The sequence below is a fragment of the Juglans microcarpa x Juglans regia genome, chromosome 6D, assembly GCF_004785595.1.
Source record: "Juglans microcarpa x Juglans regia isolate MS1-56 chromosome 6D, Jm3101_v1.0, whole genome shotgun sequence".
Taxonomy (NCBI): Eukaryota; Viridiplantae; Streptophyta; class Magnoliopsida; order Fagales; family Juglandaceae; genus Juglans; species Juglans microcarpa x Juglans regia.
Window position 1 is genome coordinate 18,804,745 of NC_054604.1, and position 21,883 is coordinate 18,826,627.

The following is a 21,883-nucleotide window of genomic DNA, read 5'->3' on the forward strand; positions in this document are numbered from 1 at the left end:
AGTCCTTTCAATATCTGTGATCCACCTTTCTGCCTTGATTGGAACGGTAAGCCAAAAATCGTTTGTATGAGTAGTCTCACTGCTCCTCCCTAGGAGATTAACTTGCTAAATCTCCATATGTCGTGCATAAAGTTCATGTTGTTGCTTGAGTATGTTCAAAATACGACTAAGCTCCCTCACTAATTCGCTCTCTCTCCCTTCCCTTGGTGACTCTCCCTCGTGACTATCTATCAGGTGCTCACCTTGCAGAACTCTCAGTTGTACCAAGCTCTAACCTAGCCACAAAATCCAAACCTATCAGATTTTGTCTTAACTTACACTCACTAAACACATTTTACGCATATCATGCTCTAAGATTCAAGCTTATGATGCTAAGATAGACTCCTATGTTTTTGCTACTTTTCCTGTTGAACATTGTGGATTTACCCAGAGCCACATAAACACACTTTGATACCAAGCTGTGGAACCTCGTTTCTCACTAAAAGACCTAGCGATGATCCATGGTGCCAAGGGTGCCAGCTAGTTGCCAACACTCAATGTTTAATTTGGGTTAGGCTCGCAATCTTCTCTAGGAAGTGCATGTGTAAGGAAATAGACATCAGATTTGCAGCAGATAAGTAAAGGTTTAGTCTGAGAGCTAAATGTTATAGTATTAGAAATCTACAAACTATAGATACATTCTCACAATATCCACAAGTTACTTCATTGCTTAAATAATAATACACATGTCCAGTTGTTCGATTTATAAACCCAAAATAAGGCTGACCGAACACATATGGTCATTTGACTAATAATTACAAATATAGCTACCATAAGTGGACATGTTCTACAATAAAAACAGGCCTACACGCCTATTGCTCGGATTGGGTTGGCTCTTCCTCCACTGGTATCACTCCTGGATCTACCTCTATATCAAAGTCTAGGTAGGTTAGGCAGTTAGACAAGACCGCTAATAAGAAACAATGCTCGTGAATATGCATTGAATAGTTTCATGTATGAAATGGGTGAACGCATGTATTAGTGCATAGCGAAGAATCACCCTCTTAAGCAAAAATACATATATTCTTAAACATGGCGAGGAATTACCCTTTGCGTAAAACTCAATATATATATATATATATATATATGTATACATGTCTTCAAGGCAAGGAATCACTTATTCCCAGGCATGTAAAACTCATCACACCAATCACATAGTCGTTCACAATTATCACATAGATATTCATAACACAGACATCCATCACCTGATGGGTCAAAAGGGGGAGAGTTGCTCCACCATCACTCCCACCCGACCAACATGGTGCAAGTCAACTCGCCTGTCCTCAACACAGGCCGACTCTCACATAGAGATAAACATATTGCATTGGGAAAATGTCTACCCAGCCTACCAACTTGAAGACACCACATGTGATACACCAGGATAATTCTTCATCTAGTCTATCAAGTGAGGCCAACATGATACCGCCCCACCCACTCATCACAAGGACTCTCTCTACCTGTATGTAGCTCATGGTGACGCATCGCAGGAATTGTCCGAGGACTCTCTTTACTCGTCCATGATGATTGACACGCGATAAGATTACTCACATAGAGATGGCTCTGAAAAAAATGTATTCAAATCTTAGAAAACATAAAGTAAAAATATTCATATACATAACGGCAAAAACATTTATTATTTCAGGATTAGAAATTGGGAGATTACAGAGTATGCATATGCCAAAATTCTATAACATCCTCACACAATATTTACCTCCCATTCCTCGGCATTGTCTTAGAAGGTAACCTACCTCACTGCCTTAGAATTACGGGGCACTACGCTACTCCTTTCTTTTGTCTCCTTTGAAGTTACTTGCTTCATTCGAAGAATCTGACTCCAAGTGCTCTCAAGTGTTCACAATCTCAAAAGTGAGATGTTGGCTTTTACCTTAAGCCTTTTAAAGAACGTGATCATCAGGTGTCCTTTTAACGTCTTTCTAACTCTAGATGTGCTCGAATAAGAGTCCTCTAGTCTTGATCGTCCTACTGCAGGATGACAGAGATAGACTGGTAGGACATGGTTCGCACATCCTTACGACTTGGGATATGTCCAATCCTCAATCTCACTTTGAGCAAGGGTCTCCCACATGGTGTTGGACCATATCTCTTAGTTCAAAGGATATGATATGCCGAGTCGTAATCAATTATGTAGGCCAACTTCGAATGTGACTATTCAGACTAAGTGTGGGCTTTTTCGTATCTCACTACCACCTTCTGAGCATTTTCGTGTAATTTTGAAAAGCCCGTACATCTGCAAGGGTCTTTTCCTTGACCGTTGCTTGCTCTAGGATGTACCAGCTTTCTACACAGTGACACTCTCCCATATGTTAGATTAGCTACACTTTATAGACCACTGCTGCTTCGTTTCCCACCAAATTGAGGGAAAATAATCTTTGCCTTCCACTCGACAAAGAAAGGCTCTCCTCTTCACCTTCATTTTTGCTCCTGGGTGGCAGTCTGTCATCTTTCGATGGCATGGTCCTCACAAGGAAAAATTAGTATCACCTTAAGGAGATATTCTTTGAGGCTTTCATATGAGAGTTAATTGAAGATGCAAGAGAATGGAGGAAAAATTAGCATCAATTTAAGGAGATATTATTTGAGTGTTTCATTTGAAAGTTAGTTGAAGATGCAAGAGAAAATGAATTTGTCAATCTAGACTAGGATGCTATGAGTGTCCTCCAATATGCAGCAAGGTTCATAGAGCTATCAATCCTCATCTCATAATCAATCCCAAATTAAGAAAAGAAAGCTCGAAATCTTGAGAAGGGACTAAATCATAAAACCTATGAGCAAGTCATGGCCTTCCAAATATGCAGTTTCTTAGAGTTGGTTGACAAAGGAACCATTTTTTAGCAAAGCTTTGAGAAAAGTGAAAATATTTATGATCAAAAGAAAAGGCCATACCTCAAGGGTTGCACTTTGACAAAGAACAAGGTTCATGGAAGAAAAGGAATGATGATAGGAACTTGGTTCAAAGACAACTAAAAGGGAATAGGGCTACCAAAGGTTATCAATAGAGCATCTCATATCTAAAGTGTAAAAATGCAATGGAATGAGTGTAGAGGGGATGCTAATATCTATTTTTGATGTGGCAAGTCCAGCCACCTAATTCAGGGTTGTACTTTGCCATCAAACAACAATGAAAGTAACTGCAACCCATAGTAGAGGAGAATATTGATGTGGTGAGAGGTGTTTTTTGGTATTGCTCTTATCAAGAATGGCTATAGATTTGCGATTTTTGGAACTATTTAGGACAATCCATAAATTGTTCATGAATATAGGAATGTAAAATGCATTTATTTATATTGGAGTTTTGTAAGATTTTCTTTAGTGTGTATTGAAACAAATTACACCAAACGATAGTATATTTAAGATGTGTTAACCTTGGGACTCTTGGTAAAGTTATCAGAATGCACAATGGAAACATGATTGGTATGGATAACACAAATCCATAAATAATTTTGTTAAGAACGTTTGGAAAGGCGTCTACTCGAGATCATGCAAACTTTAGATTAAGAATTGAGATTATAGGTATACATTCAATGTGGTTGAACCATGTTGAGAGACAATTACCTAGAGGTATGAAGATTAGGATTCATTTACAAACGTTTGAGCCTAAAGTGTGCAATGTCATAATCATTTAGGCGCGATGCATGTTGTAATTGTTGGGCCTAAGCCCACTGGCCAAGCGAGGAAAGAGCCACGGGCGACTAAAGACTCAACAATACAAGGTTCACCTATGTGGGAACAACTAAGAGACGTGAAAGTCAAAACACATTGTATCTCTATGGGACTTGAACATCTAAATTACGACCATCATTGAACATTTTTTTCACAACTAACTAACACAGAGGAAAATCGAAGTGAAATATGCGCACCAAATCAACAGGTGCACCCTGCCTAAAGCGTGCAATGTCATAATTATTTATCGCATTAAATTCTTAGAATTAAGCACTCAGAGGCATTGCCATGTAAGATTCTAGAAATCAAGCACTCAAAGGGGCAATGTCATACCATGCCTCTCATAATCTATAAATAGATCGACAGATGCGCCCTGCACTCTCTCTACGTGCAGAGTTTTTTGCACTCACATATAACCAATCCAACTTAAGCATTGGAGGCTTCCCTGAGTCTGAGACCCCAAGCTTTGCTTTTTCTTGTAGGTTAATCACATGACTCAAGCGAAGCATAAAATTTCCTCAACAACTTGGTGCCATCTGTCGGATTCATAAATTTCAGTCGAGATCAAAATGCTTGCTACAACGCGCTCACACACAAGTCGTAAACTGGAAATAGCTGCGATGGATGATGGCAGTATGGATTTGGACAAGAGATTTGTGGAGACCGAAGAGAAGCTACAACGGATAGCATAGAAAATGGAGGCCTTGCAGAAAGAAAACAGCACCTTGAAGCGAAGGGAGGCCGAATCAGAAAAGGGAGAGACACATGAGCGAGACAAGAGCGATGAAGAGTCTCAATCGAAGAGGTACCATTCCAAATCAACCGATGCGATAAGAGAAAGATGCATGACAACCTGTGTGACCACATGGAAAAATACGAGGACATGGCAAGGCAATTGGGAGCATCTTCATCGATTGACAACCTACTCAGTAGCACGGATAAGCCCTATAGTAGGAAAATAATTGTTGCCCCCTCCTGCTGAAGTTCAAGGTGCCACAAACAAACCTCTACAGCGGATCCACAGATCTGGTGGAGCATCTAGAGACTTACAAAGCCCATATGACCCTCTAGTGCAGGGCTTTCCTTTTAACCTTTAAAGGAGCAGCACGCAGTTGGTTTGAGAGTTTGCAATCGGGATCTATAACTAGTTTCATGGAGCTTGGCCAACAATTCCTAACATAGTTCATGGCTAGCAAAAGTAGAAGATAGCCGACTGTGTACCTCCTCACTGTGAAGCAGCAAGAGGATGAAAACATGAAAGCTTATCTTACCAGGTTTAACAAAGAACATTTTATTATGACAAAATGCCAGGATGAAAAGATAACCCTGACAACACTTTTAAAAGGGATTTATTTAAAAGATTTGAATTAGAAATGACTAATATATGAATTGAATTCTACTTGACATGACAATATCAATGAACAAGCTTAGTGAGATTATTCTTAAGATATTTTCAAGCAATTTACTTATGGTCAAGCTCAGCTCCTTGATATTGAAATCAAGCTCGATTTCATCTCAAAGCCTTTTTAAATTTTCCAGTTAGTTAAGCTCAACTCGAGTAAAATATTTTTAAATCTAAACTCAGCTTAAGACTCAACTAAAACTCTAGTCAAGTTATGACTCATTTATTATCACAAATTTGTTTATCTCCAACACAACTCACAAGATTATGGAAGAGAAATGTAAGAGAAATTCAAGAAATAACTCAAGAACTCAAGAACAACACCAAGAAAGCAATTATCATTTCTTGGAAGATATTCTCGAGTAATCTACAAACTCCAAAACAATCTTCAACCTTTACAATGAATTACACTTCACTAGTTCAAGCTTACCCACAACCACTAACTAGTGAAACACATCATTTTATTACAATTATTTACACCAAAACGCAATCGTTTTTTTAAGTCTTATGTTGCCTCCTACGTTAGAACGCATTGCTTCATTAAAGCTTGCAACACCCCATTTCATTCAGTCGAAGCCTTTCTTTATTCTCCACCAAAAATATCGTTTTATTAAATGCCACGCACCGTTTTTGCCTTTTAGTTAATTCTATTATTTCCTTCATCTCCTTTCTCAGTTAGCTTCCTTCCCTCCACATAACCCTTACATTCTCCTCCCCTTTAAGGCTTTTTTCTGCGAGGCCTTGACAATCCCCCCCCTCCCCCCCGCGCACCAAAGGACCTTGCCCACAAGGTGTGGGTAAAGATTCCTTAACTTCCACAAAGATTCCCAAGAGTTGTCCTCCACGTGTGCTTCAACCCACTTGATTAACACCTTTGTCATAGCATGATTCCCACTCTTCCTCATTCTTCTTTTGAAAATCAACTCTGGTTCAAGTTGGATTTGCCCTTGTGAATCAGTTGGACGTAATGTTGGCAATGGTGTGATGGTTTGCACCAGTTTCTTCTTCAAACAAGACACATAGAAAACGTTGTGTATTTTATAGGAAGATGGAAAATTTAGTTTGTAAGCCACTGGCCCTATGTGACGCCCCCAACCTTCGCTTGGGATGGAATGGAGACTTAGAGCGTCGGGACATGCAATAGAAGGTTATATACCCACGTACATGACAGTTAATATGCAATGCAATCCTAGTATGCAACTAGTAGTATGCAATAATCGCAGTAGATGTAAAAGGTGTAAGTATAAAATACGCCAAAATAACTAAAAACATCCCAACTTCATTAGAAATCATTAAGTTCAAAATATCAATGTAGCATAGACTTAGTACAACCAAGAGTTAAAGTCAAATCATTCTCTTCATGCGATCTAAAACATGAATGACTTAGGCTATAAACATCAGGATTAAATCCAATCTCCTCTCAAGTTTCGACTCCTCCTCAATTAGTTGGATCCAACGCTCCATCTAGCTCGATCTCCTCAAGACCTAGTACAACTTCTATCATTCTAAGTAGAATGATAGTGGTCCCATAAGGGCTGAGATTTACTTGAAATTTCAATAAGTTATACAATCATCTTGCACAAAGATAAATTAAACATGAAACATGATAAAGATGCAATGCATGAAATGCAGAAAGAAAATCAGTATGCATGTTCCCATCCAGATTCCTCAACATTTCAAAAAAAAATGAAGACACAGGTTTCCTTCAATAAACATTTTTGCCATCATTTTTGAAAACATAACCTCATCATAACTTTCGTTATCATAAACTTTCATTATTATTAGCAATTCATAATTAACATCATAATGTGTGGTAACGTCATACTTCCTCATATGCATCGTAAGTACGTGTCGGTGACCGTAATACAACTTACGTTGAAACTACGTTGTCTATAAACTCGTTCTCAATGTATTGGTAATATAACATAACATCATAAAAATCACAACGTGTACACCCATTAGCGTTAGGTGTCATAATATATTGACTTCACTCCAGCATTTTTAAAAAAAAACACATTCGAAGCCTGTTGACTTTTTTTGTCAACTCAGGGGTTACCACTCCATTCTTAAACACTTTAGAGTGGATAGAGGAGTTCCACTAGGATAATTCCCCATCCTAGCCTTTGGGGTCTTGACAAAAATTATTTTTATGTTATACTTGAAAAATGTATCTCATGACATGTGCATATGTAGCAAGTTTTCAAGTGAAAATGACATTTATATGCAATATGCTAAAAATAGTGAAAATCTCACGTGTTATGTAAGTATGCACTCAATGTATCATATAACATGATATTTTATATTCAAAATGATAATTGAAATATGAATAAAACATTTATCAGTAATTCATAAATAATCTATCAATGTGTAAGTTAGAGACCAACTTACAAACTTCCAGAGAAATTCGAAAAGTAGCTATGTAAATCATGTGTATACTAACTTTAGATACGATTTGGGCTTTAGGAAACCAATGATATGATGTATTGGGCCTTTGGTCTTGAATGGTGAAATAAAATCAAACATGACTTTGGGCCTTGTGGGCTTGAAAAGGGCCAAGGGATCTATACCAAAGACCTTATGCCTTTCTTATACTTGGGCCAAAACTAGTCTTGATTTCCTAAGGGCTTGGTTCAGGTCTTCTTGGGCTAGTCCCATGAATGCTCTAAGGTCCTAAAAAGCCTCACTAAGATCACTATTGGGCTTGCCTCTGAAATTCTTAACTTAATGACACTAAGTACCAAGATTAAGGATAACCTCACTATCAACCTTAATATAAGTAACTAACCCAAAATTAAAAGTCTAATCTAAAATGCTTAAGGGTTAATTAAGGGTTAATTAAGCAAGGTGTTACAACCTATTTTCTCCAGCACCTGGAAGAGCCCATAGAATCTTGGAGCTAATTTCATGTTGTGCCTCATCAAGATAGTCTTCTATTTGTAGGGTTGGAGTCTTAAAAAGACTCAATCACCCACTTGGAAAGTTCTTTCTGTCCTTTTCCCATCAGCATAAAACTTCATCCTATGCTGAGCCTTGTGCATATTTTCTTTTAACAAAGACAACATATGTTGCCTTGACCTTAGTTGTTGATCCACTACATCATTGGTGGAATTGCGTGAAATGTAGGATAGCATCTTAGGTGGGGAATTCCCATAAAGAGCTTCAAAAGGAATAAGCCCTATGGAAGAGTGTGTTGTGTGTTATAGCACCATTCAGCCATGGGCAGCCATAAACTCCACTCTTTTGGTTTCTAGCTGCTGTAACCAATGTTTTGAATACCGTACCGGAAGCCGTATTAGTCAAGGCACTGGAACGAAATATTTTGGTACCGGTACCGTTTCGGGATAGTCGATATATGAATAAATTATATATAAATACACATATATATATAAATTATAAATAGCCTAGTCTGAATTGAGGGTCAAAAAATAAGCTTGTAGTTCGAAAAAATGAAAAAAAAAATTGAAAGCCGAAATTGAGGGCGGTACGACCGGTATCGGCCGGTATGAAACGTATAGGGTACCTGTACCAGCCCAGCGGCCGGTATAGAAAATTTCGACCGTACCGGCCGGTATGGTACGAAATTCAAAACAGTGGCTGTAACATCTTAGGTAACTCTCCAAATATTTATTCAATGCTTATGTTTGGCCATCAGATTAAGGGTGGTATGCTGAGCTAAAACCCAATGAAATCCCTTGGAAGTAAAATAATTGCTTCCAAAATGAGCTAGTGAAAGTTGGGTCCCTATTCGAGACAATAGACTTAGGCAACCCATGGAGTTAAAAAAAAAACAAAAAAAAAAAACTCCAAAGAATGACACATATGCCACCTTACTAGCTATGTAGGGATGTGAGAGGGGAAAAAATGTGTAAACTTGGTCAATCTGTCCACCAAAAAGAAGACCACAAAATAACCATTTGAAAGGGGCAAGCCGTCAATAAAATCCATGCAAATATCTAACCATAGAGAATCAAGATCTGGCAATGGTAGTAACAAACCAGGGGAATGGATTGTTTCATATTTATTGGCCTAGCACACTTCACATTTACTAATCTCTTGATGTCCTTGCGCATACCCTCCCAATAAAAGTCCATCTTTGCATTCTGTAAAGTTTTATGGTAGACCACATGGCCAGCCTGTGGATTGTGGTGTATGAGCTGTAAGATTTTGGCTTGGATAGATGAAGAAGGAACCACCACCAATAATAAACTCTGTTGCACAAAAAAAAAATGCTTGGGACCTTCCTGCCCTTGCTGCAACTTAGAAATGATCTCATACACTTAGGGACATGATGAGTATCTATCCTTAAGTTTCTCTACCCAAAGGGGAGTTGGAAAGGAAATCAAGGCAATAGTTGTTGTTTTTTCCTCGATTCTTCTAGAGAGAGCATGTTTTTGGGGTCATTACTGACTTACTCGGTGAGTATAAAGAAGTGTTTGCAAAACCTATTGGATTAACACCAAGGAGAGCATTTGACCATTCTATCAATCTCAAAGAAGGGACTACTCCTGTATCAATAAGACCATACATATACCCTCATTACCAAAAGTTAGAAATAGAAAAAATAGTTTAGGATTTGTTGGCATTTAGGTGGTGAGATCTAGCCGAAGTCCATTTTCTTTACTTGTTTTGTTGGTGAAGAAAGTTGATGGTAATTGAAGAATGTGCATAGATTACCGTGCCATTAACCAAGAAACCATCAAGGAAAAGTTTCTCATACCTTTTATTGATAAGTTGCTTGATGAACTCTTTGGAACTAGAGTGTTTTCTATGTTGGACTTGAGGGTAGGTTACCATCAGATCCGAGTTAGAGAAGAAGATATCCAAAAGACAGCCTTTAGAACTTATGAGGGCCAGTAAGAGTTCTTGGTCATGACTTTTGGCCTTACAAATACCCCAACAACTTGGGTTAATGAATGATATTTTCAAAACCTTGTTAAGAAAGTATATTAGTTTTTTTTTTTTTTTTTTTTTTTTTTTTATGACATACTGGTGTATAATCAAACTATTTCTAACCATTTGTTGCATGTGAGAACTATTTTGGAGGTGCTGAAGCAGCATACCTTGTATGTCAAAATGTAAGTTTGGTGCTCATGAAATCGAGTATTTGGGTCACATTATCTCAGGCAATGAGGTGCAAGCAGACCTTTCTAAAACAACAGCTATGGTCTTGCAGAAAACCATAGCAGAAAACATGCAATCAGTAGCCTTGAACCTTGAAGGCACAATAGGAAGGTTTACAAAGGCATCAACAAGGGATTTTGAAGCATATGGATGAGCATCATCATGCGATCAGTGGAATTACAAGCAGGTTAGACCAACTCACTAATATGATTAGATCTTTGTGAAGTTAACAAGTTAATTCTGTGCCTGAGGGTTCTTATGGGGATAGAGGGATGATCATGTTGATAGGGATCATTGCCAAGGGGGTTAGGTTGGAATTTCCCCACTTTAATGGAACCAACCCTACTGGGTAGGTTTTTAAGGCCACCTAGTACTTCAAATTCCATAAAAAAATAGTGAATTAGAGGCTTTTAATGGCCTTTTATCACATGGAAGGTGATGCTCTTGTGTGGTATCAAGATGTTGTTGACTGAGAGGGTTTTACAAGTTGGGATTCTTTTGTGAAGGCCCTTCAAGTGAGGTTTGGCCCTACAGCCTATGATGATCCTTTGGAGACTTTGACTCATTTAAAGCAAATTTCATATGTGACTGATTATATGGCATAATTTGAATGGTGAAGTCAATGGTGAAGTCATACCCAATTAATTTGGATATCCACTTGTGCTGAGCCTTAATCCTAATTTTTCTGTTCAAGCAAATAATTTAAGGCATGTTAATCAGTTTTGACCTTAAAAGTATGCCCCAATAAGTAAGGCCTCTATTTGCTTACATCAGCAGCTAGAGCTAACAACTATTTTTCATAGGTTGACAAAACTAAGGCCCTACCCTTCAAAGTCTTGCTATAAAAAGCAATAGGCTGGCCTTCTTGCATAAGCACAATCTCCAAACTAACCCCAAAAGCATCACACTTGATGGTGAATTCCTTGGAAAAAATCTGGCCATCTCAAAACAGGAGGATGACTTACAGCCTACTTCAACTGCTCAAAGGTTGTGACTACTTCTTCATTCCAATTAAATGAGTTTTTCTTCAATAGGACTTGCAGGCTACTGATCACATGTTTTCTGCAGGTTGAGATTCGATTGCCTGTTAGAATGCTCAATCCTATCAATCTAAATGCAGCTTTTGGTCTTGCAAAGATCCAGGAATAATTGTGGGCTTCGAGGAAGTCATGGAGAAATATCACAGGGAATATGGATAAGAACCAGTCTGAAGTGGGGGGAGATTGTGCTAGAGTGCAGAAGAGCAGTGTTCCAGTTATGAGGATCTTTTATTTCCAAATGGATGAAAAAAGAAGAAATTGCCTCTGCTATCATTATGATGAGAAGTGGACTCTAGCTAATATGTGTAAGAATCCTAAGGTGTATTTGTTGCAAGTGAAGCAGACTGTGTTAGAATAGTCAGTGTTGGATGACAGTGAAGAAATTCCTAGTGTAGAAGAGGTACAAGGAGGTGAGGAACAAAGTTTAGAAGTTTTTATCCATGCTATCTCAGGGTGTTCTAATAATAATGCCATGAGATTACATGGAAGAATTGGGGCATGTTCTGTCAAGATCCTAGTGGATTCAGGAAGCACTCATAACTTCTTGGATCCATTAGTTGTTCAAGAAGCTAAGGTGAAAATTGAGAGGGATTCCAGCTTACAAGTTAGGGTTGCTAATGGGGCCAAGATACTGAGTCAAGGTAAGTGTGAGGAGGTGATCAGAATACAATGGTCCAAGTTTTCATTCCTTTCCATGTGCTGACTTTAGGGGGCAATGATATTGTTCTTGGGGTCCAATGGATCAAGACCTTGGATTCAATCAATTGGAATTTTACAAGAATGTCTATGAGTTTAGATTGGGTAATTTATTATCATTGACCATATACAATATTTTTTTTATTGAGTTAGTTACATAATCTACATTGACAAGTCACTTAATTTTAATTTACTATTTTAAATAAAAAAAATTATTAATTGATTTAAAAAATAAAAAAATAATTAGGCCAGACCAACCTGACCGGATCAGACCGATAGCTACCGGTCCGGTCTGGTCCCTATGGGTGTTCGGTCCAATCCAAGAAAATGATAGACCGAAAATTTGCACCCTTAGCCACACACCATTTTGCCCTTTCAATTACTTCTGTTATTTCCTTCATCCCCTTTCCCAGTTAACTTCCCTCCACAAAACCCCTTACATTTATCATTTTAAATTTTTTTTTATTTTAAAAATAACAAACTAAAACAAATTAAAAATAAAAGTAACAATCTTATATTAAATATCAAAATAAAAAATAAGAAATAAAAAAATCACAAATACAAATACTCTATTTTCTTATAATCGCAGTTATAGTCTATTACTTACTAACGATGCATATAATTATAATTCATATGAATAAAGCATATGTATATAATTATATAAGACATTAGTATATAGTACTTAGTAACTCTTATATACTTATAACCAAAATTAGCATACTCATAAATTTATACTTGGAAGATAATTACTTTTAAATGTAATACATTATAAGTAAGAGTTTTTTTTATTTTCAAGTCAGTGTGTAGATTAGCACATCGTTCACATATTTTAAATGGTAGGATTTGATTTGTAAGATTTCAATTTTAAAATTTATTTTTCAAATTAAATTATGACACACAATTACACTAGGCGTCTACACACCGACTTGAGAATATAATTTTTTCTCTTGACAAACTATAAAATTGTTTACTAGCATATATATATATATATATAGACACACACGCACACACCTATATTTTATGATCGTTATATATGAACATGCAAAAGAATTGAGTTGAGCAAATGCGATACAAATTTGTATCTTGAATATAGAGATGGCAATATGTGATACAATTCGTGAACCCAATACGAAAATGACACGAAATTAGCGGGTTTGAGTTTAATGTTAACGGGTTCGGATCAAAACAGTTGACCCGTTAAGACATGATTTATAAACGTGTCATTAACGATTTAACCCGCTAATACAAAACCAACCCGTTATGACCAATTTAGCTTTTTACTCACAATCACAACTTTATTATTACTGGATTATAATTTTTAATGCAAAAAACTGCACAACAAATTGGAAGGGAGGAAAGAATTATTCACGGCCCACCATGGTGACTCGAGTGTCGATACAATGCTCTTCATGTTCATCTATGAAATAAATAATAAATAAGTAAATAAAAAAAATAAAGAAAGGCATAGAGATTTACATGGTTCAGCATAATATTACGTTCACGAGTTACTTAGGGTGAAATCTACAATAATGGGTGATTTTACAATCTCTTATAGCCTTACATATCTCACAATACAATGGAGGAATTTAGGGTTTTGAGAGATTGAAAACGATGCCTCCCTTGAGAGAAGATCATTGGGAGTCATTGCGTATAGTGGAGTTTGTACGTAAAAAGCCTGTGTAGATCTATGGAGGATCTCCTCTTTATATAGATGTCTCTTTCCTTCCTTGGTGTGATTGAGTCCTACTTGCCTCATGAAGTCTTTTTCTTTTAAGAGTTTGAGTCCACTTGTCTTATCCCTTATTGGCTTTATCGTTAGGCTGATTATTGGTTTTATCTCTTCTCTTATTATTAGCGATGGGCTGGACCCAGTTGACTTTATTTCCAATAGATGCTCGTGATTCTTAAGATCAATTTGCTCAACAATAGGGTCTTGAGAATCTTCAAGTCCACTGTAGAAAAATAAATTCTAAGAACTGATCTTTGGTTTTTTGTTTCTTTTGTGCAAAGCAGAGCTCAACTTGTAGAGATAGGCGAGAGATGTGCCCGACTGCGCTAGGTGCGAGCATGAAGCTTGGCTTTGTGAGATAGGCAGGAGATGAACTCGACCACGCTAGTGGCGAATGTGGAGCTTGGCATGTAGAGCTACGTGGGAGATGACTTCGATTGCGCCAGGTGGCAAGTGTAGAGCTCGGCATGTAGAGTTGGACGAGAGATGTGCTCAAACACATTAGGTGCGAGCATGGAAATTGTTTGTTTGTGTGAACGTTTGCCTAATTGGTTGCATGAAACTATTTATTGTCAGCAAAAAGTGCATATTTTCATGATTATTTTTTTGCTATGTGTTTGTAGTAGTGGACTTTTTGCCCCTTGGTGTAAATCGTTATTTGATGTTCCCATTTTGTTGTTGATGTTAGAGTTTGTTTATAGTAAACCATGCTTAAGTGGTAAGAAAGCCCGTCAACTCGTTCCTAAATGAAACCTGAGGTAACCCGAAGGTAGTTATGAGCTCGAAGGCTCATTCCCAAAGGTAATCTGCTGGCTGTGATTGTGGTGAAAGTGTCATCACTCGGCATTTGCTGGAGAAGGCGCTACGCTAACATTATTGTCCAAGTGTGAGTGTGAGAACACTCAGCTTTAAGGGGCCCATGTTCACTACGAGTCTAGGGAGTTGACCTCAGTGGGGTAAGTGTTCACCGAGAGTCTAGGGAGTCAACCTTGGTATGCCCATGTTCACTGCGAGTCTAGGGACTCGACCTCGCTGGGGGAAGGGGGGTTGTTCATTGCGAGTCTAGGTACTCGACCTTGAACGAACAAGTGTTTCTAGGGACTCAACCTTGGTGGGGCCAATGTTCACCGCGAGTCTGCGGACTCCGGTGGGGTGAGTGTTCACCATGAGTCTAGGGACTCAACCTCGGTAGGACGAGTGTTCACTGCGAGTCTAGGGACTCGACCTTGATGGGGTGAGTGTTCACTTTGAGTCTAGGGACTCAACCTTGGTGAAGAAGATGCTTGACCGCATTATTTTGGCGGGAGTCTGAGTTCGACTGCACTACGGTGGTGAGAGACGGAACTCGAATGTTGTGAGAGGTTTTCTCCAAAAACCAAATAGGTTAGTGTAATACAAATTACAAGTTTGAGATTTGTAAACTTGAGCCATTTCGCTAGAACATGATGACGGCTTGAGGCACATAAGCAAGACCCCCAAGCAGTCATGCTTTGAAAATGATGAAGGTCTGGGGTGCCCGCGATACTAAGTGGTCTATTCTAATGCAAACAAATTATGAAGCCTGAGCGATGCCCAAGAGGGGCTTCCTGGCTGGTGTTCCATGCCACACAAGTGATTTCCTGTTAAGTATATTCCCACAGCATGTGACCACTTGGATTCTCGTGGAATTTCGTGGAGTTTCGACGGGGAAAATTTACAAAAACCAAAATTTTTAAATAGCAAGTTTGAGAGAGACAAACTAGAGTGATTTAGCCGCTACTTTCAATTCTCTCTCGGCTGTGATTATTAGCTACTAAATAATTTTTGCATAGGAAAATTGTCCATTCTTGAGCCCTTTTGTATCAATGGAGATTATCCATTTCTTTTTTTTCTTTTTTTTGACTATCGAGCTATATCGCTGAGTGAAATTCAATATTCACATCTCCTTCGAATTAATTTCCTTATTATTTTGCTGCATACAGTTGACGAGCTTTATGATCGCTTTTGAGGTGAGACCAGTGGACCCATGGGCTATGATTGTCGGTCAAGTCTGGCGGCACTTATTGTGGGCGCCATGCCTGTGCGTGCCTTTAAGTTGGTTAGCAAGTTAATGCCTGCCAACTTCGTACTCTGTTTGCACATGGTCTGGGTGCCATGCTATGTGCGCAGCAGACAACTTGTTCGAGTGACTTGTTGTGGGTTAGTAGCTGTGTGAGCAACTTGTCATGGGCAAGCAACCTACTATGGCGAGTAAATTATTGTGAGCAACCAAATCCAACGAGACTGAAGAGTGTTGAGCAAACCTTGTGGATCTCAAGTATGGCGAGCAAACCATGTGAAACTGAAGTCACTGTGGCGAGGAAGCCCATTGTGGCAAGAAAACATACTGGCAGCAACTTGTAGTGGCAAGGAATGGTTTCAGTAGGCAAAACTTCTACTGGGAGCAAAGGTCTCTGTGGTGGTGGGCAATGGCCTTCCAGCAATGCCTTCATGTGGCGGGCAATGGTATTCCAACGACGTCTTGATGGTGGTGGGTGATGGCCTTCTAGCGGCATCTTGATGGTGGCGGGCAATGGTCTTCCGATGGGAAACTTTAAGGTGGCGAGAAATTTTCGTATGTGGAGGACAAGCTTAGTGAGAGTAAGGCTAGGCGAGGCGTGCCACGGTGGTGAGAAATGCGATGGTGGTGGTAGCCAACACTCCCTACAGTTTCTGAGAACCCTGTTGGTGGGCTGCACCTTTGAAGCCACTAGCACACATGCAAGGGGTTGGTGGCGTGGAGGAGGCGTTACAGTTGAACTTGGTAGAGGCACAATCATTGGGTGCGACATGTTTGAGCTCCTTGTGGGGTCGAGGAAGGCACGGTATCCAGAGAAAATGTCAGTGGTTTGGATGTTGTGCCCGCTATCCACCTTACGACGCCATGGGGGTGCGTAAGGCCGGGTTGATCTACACGGGCATGTAGTGGCATTGTGTTGAGCAGCTCCTATGGCGAGCTTTGATGACAGTAGTAAGGTACGACGGTGAGCAAGACCTCTGTGGTCGGGGACCATCTTGCCGGCGACAGAAATCGTCAACAGTTCAGGTGGCACATGGATGCCTGGCTTCTGGGCCTTCGGCAGTGTGCATGGCACAGTCGAGCTCGCCCATGGCTTCTGGATCATGGAGTGCCAAGGCAGCGATAAAACCCACCAAAGATTCAAACAGTAGTTACTGGTGGCTTCATTTGACCGTGAGCGAGCTCCACATCGTGTGTGACGGATGGAGAAACCGATGGCTTCTTGATGAGTGACACCGATGAGGAGTCGGCGGGAAAATTCCCGCCCGCTTCTCCTGGATGTCCGGCCGACGCAACGAGGAGGTGGGGTTGCCGCACTGCCCATCACGAGAGTCGCTGAGCGCGCTGCGATATTGGTATTTTTCAATATGTTTATGTTTTTAGTGTCGAAATTGTAATTCTAACCTATACTCATATTTGTTAGTAATATTGATTTTATTATAAGTTAAAATCTTAAAAATATTGATATTTTTTTTTAGTGAGTAGTCTAATTATTATTTTTAGATATTGTGGTTACTAATAACTACAGATTTTAATTTTTATGTGAAATTATATTAGTTAAGTCAAATGGGTTATACAAATTAGTTCAATTCATTTATATGAAATAGGTTGAAATGAATCATACTATTTTGATTAATTTGTAATTAATTATTAAACGAATTAAAACAGGTGACACGACACAACCTAATATTTAAGGCCTCATTTGGTTAATAGACTTAACTGAGATCAACTTAGTTTAGTCTAATTTTAAGTTGAGTCTAACATCCAAACACTCAACTTTCAAATTGCTAAACTCATCTCAACTCAAAACCTATTTACATATGGGACCCACAACCTTTTTCAATTCAACACTTCTTAACACGCGGGCGAGACTAACAATATTTTTTCACTTTCTATAAATGTATCTAAATTCATCTTAACATCTAAATATATTTAAACTCATATTAAGTGGATCTCACATAACTCACTCCACAATCTCAACTAATTATCATTCATAGAAAATTCAACTCTGTCTAACATACAAACGCAACCTAAATAGGTCATGTTAAAGTTTGCACATCTGACACGTTTAGTTTGACAAATCGGGTTCGGGAATATCCATAATTTTACACGATGTAACCCGCGAACACGAATCGCAACTCCTTAATATAATTTTACGTTGACAACCGACATATTGGATAATCGAATAAAAAATTCAAACTTCTAACCGATTCGATTTCAAATTGAGCGGGGGTTATCCAAACCCGAAAGAGTGGAAATGGAGCGAGCATACATCGTGTAGGTACAACGTGAGCTTCAAATTGTGAGGTAAGAGCACCAAGTTTGACGTGTGGGTGAGAGAGATCGAGTGAAGAGTGCTGTGTTTGAATGAATCTAATCCGAAGAGCTTCCGCATTCCTCCCCCAGCCTATTGGATTTGCCTTCAGATCCTTCAAATCCTTCAGATTCCCTGGTGACTCCCTCAATTCCTCATCCTCTTCCGCTCTCACCCATGGAGTTCACGTTTTCCAGTGCCCTGTAAGTCTCACTCTCTCAACTTGTCATTCCCTTTGATTTCTGAGAAATCAAACTTCCACTGCAACTCCCGTTTCCAAACTGTCATTCTCTTTCTCACTGTTTTATTGGCAATCAAACGGGAAATGATTGAGAAACCAAATGGTTTTTCTTTTTCAATCGTAACATACCCTTACTTTTTGTTATTCGATACGTTTCTCTGAAGTTTTCAGTTTCTGAGATGAAGTTGAATCGTTTCTGTATTAGGATGCCGTCGGGATTGTTGCGAAGCTATCGCATTGTATAGCTAGTAGAGGTGGGAATATATTCGGCGCGGACGTTTTCGTACCTGAAAACAAGCACGTGTTCTATTCCAGAAGGTAGTTTTCTGAGTTTGTTTTATCATTTTGTTTGAGGTTGCCTTTAAGTTAATTTTCTGTATCTTAAGTTCAGTGCTTTTTGTTCAGTGGATTGCTTCTTTCGGGTATGCCAATTAGAAAAAAAAATAAAAAATAAAATAAAAAATCTATAAGCTAAATGTTTATGGACACTTGATTTGAATTAACCATGGTCAAACTGAATATTTGTGCAACATGGACTAAATGCATCTACAACTTAGCAGTGAATTTATTTTTGATCCTGTTAAATGGCCTCGGGAGCAAATGGATGAAGACTTTGTTAGGCTGTCAAAAATGTTTAATGCCATGAGATCTGTCATCCGGGTGCCAGATCGCGACCCTAGATATAATATTGCTGTCCTTGCTTCAAAGCAGGTATGTGCTGTCATTTTAGTGAAAATTGAATTAATCCTATATCTCATGTATACTTAAGCTGTCTTTAGCTTTCAGGATCATTGCTTGGTTGATTTGCTACACGGATGGCAGGATGGAAGACTTCCTGTTGATATAACTTGTGTAATAAGGTTAAGTTTCAGGACTGCCACCCTTTTAATTTATCCTTTCCACTTTGGCAATGTTGACTTATGGTTAAATGCATTTTCTCAACAGTAATCATGAAAGAGGTGCAAACACCCATGTGATTCGTTTTCTCGAAAGGCATGGCATTCCTTATCATCATATACAAACAACGATACAGAACAAAAGAGAAGGGGAGATCTTAGAATTGGTTCAGAATACTCAATTTTTAGTACTTGCTAGGTACATGCAGGTAAATCAATTTTTGTGGTTCTAGACTTTCACTGTGTTATTTTTGTTTTCCATTTTCTGATTGGAAGGGTATGATTTGCCCTGTCCAACTTTTCAGTCTCCAAGTCAGTGGAAAATTAATGTAATCAATATTTTCTTCAACTTGTTCTTTTATTGGTGTTCATTTTATCAAAATGAAGACCAGAAAAAAAAAAAAAAAAAAAAAAAAAAAAAAAAAAAAACGGTTCATGGAGAGATGTAAGTGAATGATCATTACAATAGTTAATATTTATGTATAATGATTATCTTTGTAGATACTTTCTGGCAATTTCTTGAAGAGTTATGGAAAGGATATAATAAACATTCACCATGGCCTTTTGCCATCATTCAAGGGGGGGAACCCATCTAAACAGGTTCGGTTATTGCCTTATCCGTAGTTTATATGTTTTCTCACCTTTCCAATCATTTGTGCTTCCTTCCTAATTGTTGATTCATGCTTAACTAGCTAGATTATGCTGGCAGGCTTTTGACGCTGGAGTGAAATTGATTGGTGCAACAAGTCACTTTGTGACCGAAGAACTCGATGCAGGGCCTATTATCGAACAGATGGTGATTGCAAGATTGTTTAAAGCCATTTTACCTCCATTCGTGACTATCTTCTAAAGCTTAAAGTGGTGATCCTATGATTAAACACAATAATGATTATGCTTATTATTTACTTGTTTAATATTTGACTAAATGATTTAAAATTCAAAGGTTCTTTTCTCTGTTTCTATAGAATATTCATTTCCAGAAAATTCTTGAGTGTCAAATTATTATGGAACTTTAACATAAAGGTGGAGAAATAAATAATGGCATACTCTACATAATTTCCTCTGTTGTATTGGGAGGACCATCATATACCATGTACTCAGCTCTATTTGTTTTTAACAAAATAGGAAAGAACATTGACTTGGAATAAGCCAATAGAACTGCTAATTTCCGGGTTATCCATAAACTTTTTTAGATCGTTACAATAATTGGTTTCTAGATCACACATGCTTGCATGTCTGATATTGTTGTTGTTGATTCTTTCTGTAGAATAAAAGTTGTGATTGTTGTCTATTAGTTTTCATTATTATACATGATTGCTCTGTCCAAATCTGAACAGCTCAAAATAATCCATATATACCTTGTAGGTTGAGAGAGTTTCCCACAGAGATAACATGCAGAGTTTTGTGCAGAAATCAGAGAACCTCGAGAAACAATGCCTTGCAAAGGCTATAAAATCATATTGTGAGCTGCGAGTGCTACCTTACGAGCAAAACAAGACTGTCGTGTTTTGATGGGAAGGATGTGAAGTGCAAATTGTATGTATATTCTGTTTTTCATTTTAATCGTTTACACGACACAGTTTCTCACAGTTTTATATTTTTTTTTTCTGGGCCACAGTTTTGTAATTGTAATAACATGTAGAAAAATTCAAAATTTAACATGTAAACTTCAAAGCTTTTATTTTTAAATGAAACATGAATTCAAAGAAAATTTTGGAAGAATATTATTTGACGAGTGTCATGCTTCCATAATTTTTACCTCTTTTTTTTAGGGGGCGGCCCCGGGGGGTGTTCTATATAGAATTATATTGCTACATTGTTTTCGGTGTTTGGGCATCATATCAGTTCCTTTCAAATTTCCCCATTGCGAAAAGAAGTGCAAAGGGCATAGGTGTTGTCAGACTTTAGAGCATTTTCTACGTAGAGAGCCTAAATATTTCAATGAGTTTGTTGAGTTTCATTGTGTTCAGAGATTTTTGTTTGATTTAACAGCCCTGCCAAGTTGGCAAGAAACTGGGCCAATTTTATTTATTTATCGTTAAACTACAACTAATCTTAATATTCATACGGTGTGTTTTTGTCAAAGAGGAAATCGATATCCACGTTTATGGTTGAGGTTTGCAATTAATGTGACTTTGATGGTAGGGTTCCATTTTTCTGATCATTTTTCAGTTAAAACTTAATAATAAGAGATTTTAAATGACTTGACTTTATAGCTCCTCTCAAGTAACGCAGAAGATCCCTTTATCTCCCAAGTAACGCAGAAGATCCCTTTATCTCCCACTTCCTTTTTCCTTTTTCATCCATAAGGGTCCATTTCTATTGCAAGCTTGATTTTGGTGGGAGATTGAGAGACAATCTTCTGCATTTGCTCCCCTAAAATCAAAGCTCCTTAATGAAATTATATTTACTTGTGAAAGCATCTCTACAAACATGGCAGAAATTTTGCAAAATATATGAAATCATATATCTTGACCTCCCGTTGGGTGCTTATTACAAATCGATATCCATTTTGGAATGATGTCCTAGAAAAGATGGAGTAGAAACTTGCTAGTTGGAAGCGAATGTACTTATCCAAAGGTTGCAGAATCGCACTCATTAAAAGTACCCTATCCAACATACAGACTTATTTCCTCTCTTTGTTTCTACTTCCATCATAGGTAGCTTACCGTATGGAGAAAATACA

At 38.2% G+C, this 21,883-nt stretch overlaps 1 protein-coding gene and 1 long non-coding RNA gene across 2 annotated transcripts; one reads left to right on the top strand and one right to left on the bottom strand.

The window, feature by feature from the left end:
* Positions 1 to 11,209: 11,209 nt before the first annotated feature.
* Positions 11,210 to 20,385, bottom strand: LOC121236199. Its single transcript, XR_005934667.1, has 3 exons — positions 20,250 to 20,385; positions 13,541 to 13,544; positions 11,210 to 11,220 (listed from the first exon to the last, which is right to left on the bottom strand). It is a non-coding gene; the product is annotated as an uncharacterized LOC121236199 (long non-coding RNA).
* On the top strand, positions 17,988 to 20,779 carry LOC121236198 (formyltetrahydrofolate deformylase 1, mitochondrial). The gene is made up of 8 exons (XM_041132735.1): positions 17,988 to 18,263; positions 18,507 to 18,619; positions 18,862 to 19,012; positions 19,088 to 19,161; positions 19,247 to 19,406; positions 19,699 to 19,797; positions 19,907 to 19,993; positions 20,563 to 20,779. The coding sequence occupies exons 1-8, from the start codon at positions 18,114 to 18,116 to the stop codon at positions 20,707 to 20,709; spliced, it is 981 nt and encodes a 326-aa protein (XP_040988669.1). The 5' UTR covers positions 17,988 to 18,113; the 3' UTR covers positions 20,710 to 20,779.
* The last annotated feature ends 1,104 nt before the right edge of the window (positions 20,780 to 21,883 follow it).

What these genes read in the sequence shown, in the direction of transcription:
- LOC121236198 (XM_041132735.1), top strand. Translation starts at nt 18,114, where the DNA reads ATGAATCTAATCCGAAGAGCTTCCGCATTCCTCCCCCAGCCTATTGGA. An exon ending in GGGGGAACCCATCTAAACAG is followed by an intron (nt 19,798 to 19,906) that starts GTTCGGTTATTG and finishes TTATGCTGGCAG; the next exon opens with GCTTTTGACGCTGGAGTGAA. An exon ending in GGCCTATTATCGAACAGATG is followed by an intron (nt 19,994 to 20,562) that starts GTGATTGCAAGA and finishes TATACCTTGTAG; the next exon opens with GTTGAGAGAGTTTCCCACAG.